Source organism: Phoca vitulina, unplaced genomic scaffold (genome assembly GCF_004348235.1).
Source record: "Phoca vitulina isolate PV1807 unplaced genomic scaffold, GSC_HSeal_1.0 scaffold47, whole genome shotgun sequence".
In the NCBI taxonomy this organism is placed as follows: Eukaryota; Metazoa; Chordata; class Mammalia; order Carnivora; family Phocidae; genus Phoca; species Phoca vitulina.
In genome coordinates, this window is record NW_022589750.1 from 10,961,560 (window position 1) to 10,972,870 (window position 11,311).

Sequence of the window (11,311 nt, forward strand, 5' to 3'; positions counted from 1 at the left end):
GCATCTTGTCTCCTACTTAGTTCCCTGCAAGGCCCTGCATAAATTACTCTCTTAGCCTCAGTTCCCTCATCCATACATGAATATGGCCCCTACAGGGTCACTGTAAAATTAATTTCTGTACAGCACTTAACAAAGTGTCCCACATAGAGGATCTGCTTGGTAAATGGAAGCTACATAGGAATCAACTGTTAATATTTTGGTTTTCTCCTGAACAAGTACAGTAATACACATAGGGTGGCCCTCTTTTTATATCCCACAAACCTCAAATAAGAAGATTCCTAAAGTACCACAGTGGTCTTGAGAGGGCTTGGAACACTCAGAAGGAAAGCATCTGAGGGCAGAAAGAGCTCTTAGAGGTCAATCGGCCCATCTACAGCACTCCAAGAAACCACTCCAGGCGCTTGAAGAGCTCCAGAGACTGATGCCCACATCCTGAGGGCCCATCCATTCCAAACTCTTTTTAGAACATGCTAAACTTCCTCTCCCCGCAGTCGCCAGCCCCTGGTCCTTGTCCTTCCCTTGACAATTTACAGCAAACATCAAATTCCTTCGCCGCAGGGCAGGGCTCCACCTATCTCTAGATGGCTCTCTTAGCTCTGTGTATTCTCTTCTCCAAGCTACTTCCTGGAGCCTTTCCTTACTGGTCATAGTTTAAATGCCCTTCACCACTGACTGTGGCCTCTTAAGGCCCCGTCTTCAGGTACCAGGTTTCTGTAACTGAAACCTAACCTGAGACTACCCTCAGAGATGGCACCGGAAGGGGAGTCCATGTGGAAATGGTTATCGATACAGTCACGTTCTGTGACCATTCATTCTATAAGATGTTCAAACCTAAGGGCTGTTGCTAGCTTTGGTTCTCCTTTTCCCTACTGGAAATGGAAGTTGTGCTCTTTACCAAGCTTCAAGAAAAGTGAGTTTTAAAAGATTATCCTCAGAAACATAATCACCAGGATGGGGCTGGCAGGAGGCTCATTAGCACAAAGCTTCAGTGTGAAATGGAACCCACAAACTACAGTTGCTTTTACATTTATCCTACATTTACTCGAGAATGTAAATGTGTGAGAATTATTTATACCACGTATGAAAACACACCCTCTTCAGAGACTCTCGGCCCCTCTCAAAAAGCAAATCCTACTCCTCTTTGAATGAGATTTGACAACCTATTAGGTCTCGTGAATGAATCCACACTGAAAGACCACTTGCTTTGGCTGTTGCCAGCAATCATTTCAGAACCACTTCTCCATATTTTGGATGAGGAAGGCTCGCATTACAGCGTGATGCTTTCCCTCCAAAGAGCCCACTGTACAAACACCTATCTAAAGATGCTGGAGTAGGAGGGTGAAGTCTTGGGTCTGTCTTCCACGGTCCCTAGCTACCAGTCCTTGGGTAGGTCCCTTGGCCAGGCCTGTGCCTCTCCCTTCCTGACAAGAGAGATCGATGCTTAGTAAAATCAGCTTCCTCCACCAGAATTTAAGGTCCAGGACAACAGAGATTTTTTTTCTCACCATTATGTCCTCTGCTGTATGACCAGAGCCTAGTACCTGGCACATTGAAGAAGCTCAATGATATTTGTCAAACAACAAACATTTGTTGAGTAAAGTCTGACCTGGTTGAGTTGCAATGATTAACAAATGGAACTAGAAGGCATCATAAAGTGCAAAGAATGATTATTTTTATTAGTGATGTCCCTCACTCAAAAAAAAAAAAAATGCTTTTTATATCAGTGCTGAAGAGAATTAGTAGGGCAAAAGCCTAAGCTGAATTAATCCTCTATGCCTCTGTGATCCCAGGCACTTTGCCCGTCTCTCCATCAGCACGTTTTCTTACAGCAAACATCATTTTCTGAGTGCTTTGAATTCTTATGACAACTCAATAAAGCAGGCACCAGATGAGGACCCATTTTACACATGGGGAAACGAGGCTTTGAGATGAAGAAACGTGCTCAAGCCTGCATGGCCCCCGAGCAGCAGACATTAGCTCAGTTTCAGTCTGACTTGGAGCACAGACAGTTATGTATGCACAGCTTGTCTCTCAACAGCACAGAAAATGACTGGACTCCCCTGCTGAATTTGGCATTACAGCGAGCAGGATCGGACAAACATCCAGATTTTGAAAAATGTCTACAGCAAACGTGCTTGTTTAGGAAACAACTGATATCAAGTGTTAAAGAAAGAACACAACACAGAACTTTGATTCAGTATTTCCCCTTTTGGGAATTTATACCAAGGGGAAGAAAGAAAAAGCCATATGTGCTCAATGATGGTCACTGCAAGATTTTTTTAAGAGCAACACTGGACATGTGGAAAGGATCCCTAATGGGGTAATTAAATAAAATTCTGAATATATATTCAACACAATAAAAACGGTAAATCTCTGGGACTATGCAGAAGTCCCTAGGTTAAGTAAGAGCAGAATTTCATCTCCTCTAATCAAAACTGGGTGATAATGGTATAGACCAGGTCAGGATAGGAATACGGACAGGAATAAGGGTATGATTTAGTGGAGTTCAATAATGTGACTGAATTATTTTTATTTGCGCGTTTAAATCTTTTTAACATTAGAAATCACACTTCCTCATGCCCCAAATCCCCATTCCGCATTTCCTTATTCTTTGTAAAAGCTAAACAACCTAAACTGCGCCAGGATCAGAATAAAGGGGGAAAAATCCTTCTCATCAATGTAATATACTGGGGGGAAACATTTTATAGTAAAATAAGACCTAAAAATTACATCAAGGTCCTCCCTCCTGGGTGAGTTCTGGGCGGAATAAAAATAAAAATAAAAAATAAAAAATAAAAAACCGGCTAGAGGGTAACAAATGTCTGCGACGAGCAAGGCCAGTCAACTTAACATCAGGGGCCGTGGCAGATTAGGGGCCGGAGATGGCTGGGCTGGAGGCTTGTTTTCTGAGCCGCCCGGCCGCAGGTCCCATAATTAGGGCTCGACTCCCAACGGCGCCTGGAGCGGGGCAACCCCGGGGCCCGCGCGCCGGGCCCGAGCCCTGCGGACCCCGGACGGGAAAGGAGGGAGGGAGGAAGGGGGCGGCTGCGGGCGCGAGGCCGGGGTCGCCCCGCTGTACCCCCCCAGCCGCCGCCCCGGGACCGCGCGACCCGTCCGCGAGCCGGCGCCGCGGGGCTCCCCGCCCCTTGCACCTGCGCCCCGCAGTGCCGGAGCCCGCCGGTCCGCGCCGCCACTCGTCGCTGGCTCCCGCCCGCCTACCTGGCCCCGACCCCAGCCCCGGCCCCGCCGCAGCCTCGGCTGCCGAAGGAAGAAAGCGCCGGCTCTCCAGACGGCTTCTCTAGGAGCAAAATGGCGACTCCATGCGCAAGAACGGCGTCCGCGGCGACTGCGAGGCCTGTGGGCGGGGCAGAGGGCGGGGCCGGGAGCCGGGCTTGCGGAGGCACCTGGCTTGGGGCCGTGGGCGTAGCCCACCCGAGCGGAGGAGCGAGGCCGAAGGGCCGGGCTGGAGGGGTGGGGCCAGGCCGGCACGAGGGGCGGAGATGGGCGGGGCTGAGCCTCATTGGGCCCCTTGGACGTGGCTATCCCCCAGGTGGCTGTGAACGAGAGCGAGCGTGTGGAATCACAGATGTCTGGGTTCGAGTCTTTACTGGCCTGTAACCTTGGGCAAAGTCACTTCACCCCTCCGAGCCTCGATTTCCTCATCTGAAAAATGGAAATGATAGTAGCATCCATGTCATGGGGTTGTGAGGATTAAATGAGATAGCACATGCAGAGCTTTTTAGCTCCGTTTCTGGCAAGTAGTAAATGCTCCGTTGTTACTGTAATTATTTCCTTTCTTCTTTTGTTATAAAGGAATTGGTGCTTTTGGTATCCGTTTCCTGAATTCCTTATAATTTAAGTGTGTTTAGCCTTTATTTTATATATATAACATAATAATGGCGACCACGTATGTAGCATTTATCATGTGTCAGACCGAGTCCTCTTAAGTGCTTAACATATATTAACCGTAATTTATTTAATCCTCACAAGAGAATGAAGTAGGCATTTTTTTTTAAAAGATTTTATTTATTTATTTTGAGAGAGAGAGAGCACATGAGAGGGGGGAGGGTCAGAGGGAGAAGCAGACTCCCTGCTGAGCAGGGAGCCTGATGCGGGACTCGATTCTGGGACTCCAAGATCATGACCTGAGCCGAAGGCAGTTGCTTAACCAACTGAGCCACCCAGGCGCCCTGAAGTAGGCATTTTAACAGCTGTGGGAACTGAAACACCGACGGTGAATGACTTGACAAATGCTAAGTGGACAAGAATTGCAATCCAGGATGCCCGGCACCAAACTCTGCACTAAGCTGACCCGTATACCGCACTGCATCTCCAACTCTGCTTTGGATTTTTCACAAGCATCAGGCATGAAATCATTCATCAAAAGTTGGGCAGCTTAGCTAGAAACAGCCAACCTCTTATTTTACAATTGCGGAATACAAGCATCTCAACTTATGAGTTATAAATTGGGTGATACTTCATGAAATGGAGTCATTTAAGACATCTCCTTTGCCTGACAACTGTACAGGGACATACTTCTGCAAAGAGCGAGGCCCATGAGCCCACTGATACATCCGCGGCACAAAACTGAATCCTCTCCAAACGGAACTCTGCTGGGTTTTCTTCACTTCTTCTGCACTGTGATCTAACCCTCGTCCAACCCCACCTGCCTGCCTTGGCCAGCAGCGTGGGATCCACCCTTCACGACACCTGTTGCCCTATGAATGGATCTGACCAATCAGGACAGCTCATCTCTCTCTCAGCTTGCTGATTGGCTCCAAGGTTAGGCCGCTGAGCCAACGGGAGCCCAGGAGACACAATCTCCAGCCTCCTGGGGGAACTGAGGCTAGAGTCTTCCTCTCTTGCTATCTGTCAGGATACCTGGAGGGGAACCGACAAGAAGAAATGCTCAGAGAAGAAGAAAGGGGGAGGGATATAGACGAGCCCCGTTGAGTTTGGCTGAATCTGAAGTCAGGAGTTCCCTGGACTTTTCAATGATGGGAGCCAATAAATTTCTTCCCTCCACCCTCTTAAGTCATTGCGGACTGGGTTTCAGTCATTCATTCGCAGGGGCCTGCGGGTTCTCCCCCAGCTTACTTGTTGTTCTTTCTCACCAGCCTCTTTCTCACCAGTTCACCTCTATCTATGAACTACAGGGCCTTTGCACGTGCTGTTCCTGCCTCCCGGAATGCCCTTCCTCCTGCAGTCCTTTCCTCCATCCACTCCTACTGAAACTGCATCTCAGCTCAGCTGTCATCTTCAAGCCTTCCCTAAACACCCCCCATCTACTTCAAGTACTTTTTCTTCATTAAGCTTATCATGATTGCTAATTATTGCTAATTGTTTTTACTTGGATGATTATTTCATAAATATCTCCACCCCAGGTCCCATAGACTGTAAGTCCCGTTTGGGCAGGCCCTTTGTCTCTTTTGCTGACCACTATTTCCCAGTACTCAAAACAGTGTCTGACACAAGTATGGTACTCAAGAAATGTCTGTAAAATGGGTGACCTCAGATTTACCCCCTTGGTGGAAAGGAGGTGGGCAATAGCACAGAATTATATAATACTCGCACCACACAGAGAGAATGTTCTGGAAATTATACAGATCGGCTCTCCTGAGCCAGTATGGCTTGCTCCGATATAGCACTGCTTCCAGGATTCCAGTGAAATGGTTAGTTTCTCATCAGTTTCCCCTCATTGCAGGCACTTATCTTCTGGTTTCCTTTGCTCTTTTATATCAAATACCACTTGTCCATCTGCCTTCCGTTTTCCAAAGACTCTTTTGAAATCCCTGGGGCCGATGTCTTATCTCCCATTATCATTATCCTTGGGGTTTAGGCCATGGGGGGAAGCTGTGGTGGACATCCTGCCCCGATGACCCAGCAGTGACCGCAGCCCCAGTCACCACCTGACAGCAACTGTAGGAGAGACCCCAAGTGAGAATCACCCAGCTGAGCCCAGTCAAACCACAGAACATTGAGAGATAATAATACATTTTTGGATTAGGTCACTGAGGTTGGAGATGTCTTGTTACACAGCGATGGGTAATTAGCAAGAAAGGAGCAGAACCAGAATTTAAAGACTGTGGTCAGTTTCACTTGAATGCAGTTTTGGGTTAGTCTATTGCTAAGCTTGAGAATCCCTTGCACACTTGGAGGTTTCCAAGTCTTTATATATTATGGAAGTGATCAGCCTGCCTGCATCACTTCATTGACCACATTCAAGGGTCAAACTTTTGCACATAAAATATGAATCAAGACACCAAGCCTAAGACATTCCCCTCCAACCTTTTCTTTTTAAAGGAAGAGAATCTTTGCTATAGTTTTTTAGAAGTTTGTCAGAAGGGTGGTAGAGCAGAAAACACAGACTTCTCCTTCAAATAAATGTTAAAATGAAAATTCAGGGACTTGACTGTCAGTCACTAGGACCAGAGTCTGCATCCTGCCTCCTCATTGCAGAAATGACCTCAGACAGAGCAGTGAGGGCACCGCCCTGAGCTTCAGTTTCCTCACCTGAAAAATGGGTACTCAGATTAGCAGCTATACGGGGATTCGGGGTAGGGAATGACCTTTCCGTGGAGTCCAGGAGTAAGAGGCCACCAGGGGAAGCTGGCCCACCCTCGCATCTCTGGCCATCAGGAATAAATGGATTTGTTTCCTCTCCAAGTGGAGGAGGATGGCAGCTGGTCTGACTGTGGGAGGCAACAGAGACCAGTGCCCTGGTCAGTAGTCAGGGGGACCTTGGAAGCTTCCATCATCGAGCCCTTTCCCTTATCCTTTGGATTTTCTTTTTCTATTCCCCCCCCAAAAATGAAAAAAGCTTCATAGTTTTCGTGATTATTAATATTTACATGTAAAAAAATTCAAACACACAAAGGGAAGTAAAAAGGTGTTTGCCATTATCTTACCATGGAGAGATGCTCACTTCTGATATGTTTTTTTAAAGATTTATTTATTTATTTGAGGCGGGGGAGAGGAGCAGAGGGAGAGAATCTTCAAGCAGACTCCCTGCTGAGCGCGGAGCCCAACACGGGGCTTGATCCCACCACCCATGAGACCACGACCTGAGCCAAAATCAAGAGTCTGTCGCTTAACTGACTACGCCACCCAGGCACCCCACTCCTGATCTTTTTTTAACCTCCCTTTTCCACTTACCAATTGATTGCAGACAGTTCATGTTAATGAACTTAAGTCAAGGTCATCGTCATGTGTACCGTGGACTAAACAGCATAGACTTGGGAACGAGATGACCTCTGTCCAAATTCCTTCTCCCCTACTCACTGGCCGTGTGACCTTTACCTTTCTGTCCCTGCTTCCTCAGCTATAGGAGGGGAATGATCACAACATCTACCTCAGTAGGTTGTCGTGATGACCAAGTGACTTATTATCTGGCACACAGTTGTCAACCACTTTCTATTAGCCGCACTTACTATGAACTACGGTAATATGGATGGACCATGATGTTTTTAAACCACCTCTAATTCTGAGCACTTTTTACTAATCTACGCAACCTGTCTTTGCGCTTTTGCCCAAGTATTTTTTCACGTTAAATTTCTCCAGGTAAGCTTGTTGATCAAAGGATATGCACTTTTCAAATTTTGTCCCCAAGAAATTTTGTATTAATTTATATTCTTGCCAAAAACATGAAGAGTGTCCATTTTTTCTCCTCATCCCCACCCACACCAAGCACGGTCCTTTTTTTTTTTTTTTTTTAATTGGCCCAGTGGATGGTCAATGTTTCCTGGGCTTTTAAAATTACTTGTCCAGGGCGCCTGGGTGGCTCAGATGGTTAAGCGTCTGCCTTCGGCTCAGGTCATTTTCCCAGGGTCCTGGGATCAAGTCCCGCATCGGGCTCCCTGCTAGGCGGGGAGCCTGCTTCTCCCTCTGCCTCTGCCTCTCTCTCTCTCTCTCTGACTCTCATGAATAAATAAATTATTTAGGGACGCCTGAGTGGCTCAGTCGGTTAAGCGGCTGCCTTCGGCTCAGGTCATGATCCCAGGGTCCAGGGATCGAGTCCCACGTTGGGCTCCCTGCTCAGCGGGGAGCCTGCTTCTCCCTCTGCCTCTGCTGCTCCCCCTGCTTGTGCTCTCTCTCTGACAAATAAATAAAATCTTTAAAAAAAAATTAAAAAATAAAATAAAATAAAATAAAATTACTTGTCCATATCAAGTTGCCTGTACCTCCCTGGCCACCTTGCTAGCTGACCTTCAGCTCCATTCATTCACTCAACAAATATTGATTGAGTACCCACCACGTGCCAGGCCCAGTTAGAGAGCTGGGCCGCAGCAGAGAATGATGAAACACCTGCCTTACGAGATGACCAAGAGGTAGGTAAGCCCCTGCATGCTAAGTGGTTGCCAAGTGCCTGCTTTAGCACCCAGGAAATGATACTACACAAGTGAGACCTTCGTAAATAAATATAGAATATAAATTTTGTAAATATATAAATGATATTATATCACCATATATGACATTGATCCCAAGTTCCCATGGGATGTCGATGCTGTCCAACAGCCATACTTTGAGAACCACTGTCTGGGAGCTCTGAGGATGAAGGAGAAGAGTGGATGTTGGTGAGCTACTAGCCATCTCCATCACAGACGGGAAGGGGCCCCAAGTCATGTCCTGCAAAGGACCACTAACAACATTAAGACCTTCTTCCAGAATGAAGGGGGGGAAATCGGAGGGGGAGACGAACCACGAGAGACGATGGACTCTGAAAAACAAACTGAGGGTTCTAGAGGGGAGGGGGATGGGAGGATGGGTTAGCCTGGTGATGGGTATTAAAGAGGGCACGTTCGGCATGGAGCACTGGGTGTTATGCACAAACAATGAATCATGGAACACTACATCAAAAACTAATGAAGTAATGTATGGTGATTAACATAACAATAAAAAATTAAAAAAAAAAAGACCTTCTTCCAAGGCTTTGTCTTTGTATGCTCACTCCACATCCTCCATCAAATATATAAAAATGTGCCCACATATGGCAGAAAATACGGAAGTCTTTGCCGTAAAATAAAACTTGGAAGGATTTTATATGATTTTGTTTCTGAAGTCATTTGGCCGCAAGGGATTCACTCAACTTCCGAATATCTGTGATATCTAAGCAATTAGCGTTCATCTTACTTTATGGGAAATTTTTACAAAGTGAGAAAATCTAAGCCACGTGTTTTGCTGTCCTGAAAAATGTATGAACATTAGATTCAGTGATGAGGAGATGGAGTCTAATGTTACATTGTGTGGGCCTTTAATTAAATACTGATTAATACTGGCTTTGCAGGGGTTTAAAACATTTTTTGGATGTAATAAAAAAAAAATTAGGTCTCAAATATAAATGAAGGCCCTTGAAATAGTCCTCAGTCCTGGGCTTGGTGCCCAAAAAGCTTGCAAAATAAAGTGGAAGCTCTTTCTGAAGTGTCTGGACATGGACCCTGGAGACACCTCTCTGCCTATAAATCACTGCAGGCCTGTCCCATGGGAGGGAGCAGCTGGGCCCTGTTCCTCACTGAGGCCCGAACTGGGGCCAGGGCAGAGGCTGCCAGGAAACAGCGTTCATCTCGGCATCAGGAAGCTGGTCAGAGCTACCAGCAGAAGGCCTGTCCTGTCTGGGGAGGCACCACTGTGAATGGCAATAAGGAGGTCTCTGTGGATCAGGCTGGGCTGGGTTTTGCTGCAGTAACAAATGGGCCCCAGATGACTGTTGGTTATAACAGCAAAGAATTTGTTCTTTTTTTTTTTAAGATTTTATTTATTTATTTGAGAGAGAGTGAGAGAGCACAAGAAAGCACGAGCAGGGGAAGGGGAAGGGGCAGAAGGAGAGGAAGAAGCAGACTCCCCGCTGAGCAGGGAGCCTAACACCAGGCTCAATTCCAGGACCCTGGGGTCATGACCTGAGCCAAAGGCAGACGCTTAACGACTGAGCCACTCTGGCGCCCCCAAAGAATTCTTTCTAACACTACGTGTCCATTGTGGGTCCTCTGGCAGCTCTAACCGACATGGTCCACATTCGATGCCCCAGCCTGAAGGAACAACCCCTTTTTGGGCCACTGTCCATCTCCCAGCAGAGAGAAAAAAAGACACCTGTTGCTAATTATGCATCAACCGGAACAGCTCCTGCTGGGAAATGACATGTGTCATTTTTGCTCATGTCAGACAAAGAGTCTCTCCTTGGCTGAACTCTACTCAGGCTCCTCTAAGTTCTTTTTTTTTTTTTTTTTTTGACAGGAAGTAGGTTTTATTGGTGGGCATGAGTCGGGAGGGGGCAGTGCCGAGATTCTCATGAGTGCAGAGCCCTCCATTTGTCCAAGGGGCCACGATTAGGGATGTATTTGACCCCACAGCCATCTGGGATAAGCCGCTTTTCAGCCACCATGTCTTCAAATTCATCCGCATTAAACTTAGTAAAGCCCCACTTCTTGGAGATATGGATCTTCTGGCGGCCAGGGAACTTGAACTTGGCCCTGCGTAGGGCCTCAATCACATGCTCCTTGTTCTGCAGCTTGGTACGGATGGACATGATGACTTGGCCAATGTGGACCCTGGCTACTGTGCCCTGGGGCTTTCCAAAGGCACCCCGCATACCTGTCTGCAGCCTGTCAGCTCCAGCACAGGACAACATCTTGTTGATACGGATGACATGCAAGGGATGGAGCCGCACTCGGATGTGAAAACCATCTTTGCCACAGCTTTTCACCATGTACTTGTTGGCACAAATACGGGCAGCCTCCAGGGCTTCAGAGGAGAGCTGCTCGTATTCATCTGACACCATGTGGCCACATAGTGGGAACTCATCCACTTTTGCCTTCTTCCGCCCCAGGTCAAAGATGCGGATCTTGGCATCAGGGACACCTCTGCAGAAGCGAGACTTTGGATACGGCTTGTTCTTACAATACCGGTAACACCGGGCGGGGCGGCGGCCCATGGCGACACCAGGATCTTCAGTGGCGCGCCGAAGGAAAAGAGTCCTCTAAGTTCTTTTTCAACTAGGCCTCAACTTTTGGACTTCCGTGCTCATATTTGCATTGTCCAGTTGAAGTAAGAACGTTGCTAAGTCCGTTTAGCCAGAATCCCCCATCCTCCATATGCAATCACCCTCCATACCTAATGGAAATCCTCACCCTCCCCTGTCCCCCTGGTGGTGTCTCATCACCCTGGCCCGCCTTCTGCCAAAATCTCCTTTGGCCAAAATCCCTCTTGACATTTCCTTTCGGTAATTTTTCATCCACTGGCCCCCACCCTACTCCCTGGTTATAAATTGCCACTTTTCTGTGTTGTGTTCCGAGTTGAGCCCAGTTTTTGTCCCCCACTG

At 47.3% G+C, this 11,311-nt stretch overlaps 2 protein-coding genes across 3 annotated transcripts in view; both read right to left on the minus strand.

Moving 5' to 3' along the window:
* Positions 1 to 3,396, minus strand: part of PRPSAP2 (phosphoribosyl pyrophosphate synthetase associated protein 2) — a 49,378-nt gene extending 45,982 nt beyond the window's left edge. The window contains exon 1 of one of the 2 annotated variants that reach the window (XM_032431904.1): positions 3,220 to 3,396. The gene's annotated coding sequence lies outside the window, so the exon portion shown is untranslated. The remainder of the gene's footprint in view (positions 1 to 3,219) is intronic. The other variant, XM_032431902.1, reaches the window with a different exon arrangement.
* Positions 3,397 to 10,203: 6,807 nt separating this feature from the next.
* LOC116649307 (60S ribosomal protein L10-like) lies at positions 10,204 to 10,964 on the minus strand. Its single transcript, XM_032432002.1, has one exon. It carries the CDS (start codon positions 10,922 to 10,924, stop codon positions 10,280 to 10,282), a length of 645 nt encoding a protein of 214 aa, XP_032287893.1. The 5' UTR covers positions 10,925 to 10,964; the 3' UTR covers positions 10,204 to 10,279.
* Positions 10,965 to 11,311: the final 347 nt, after the last annotated feature.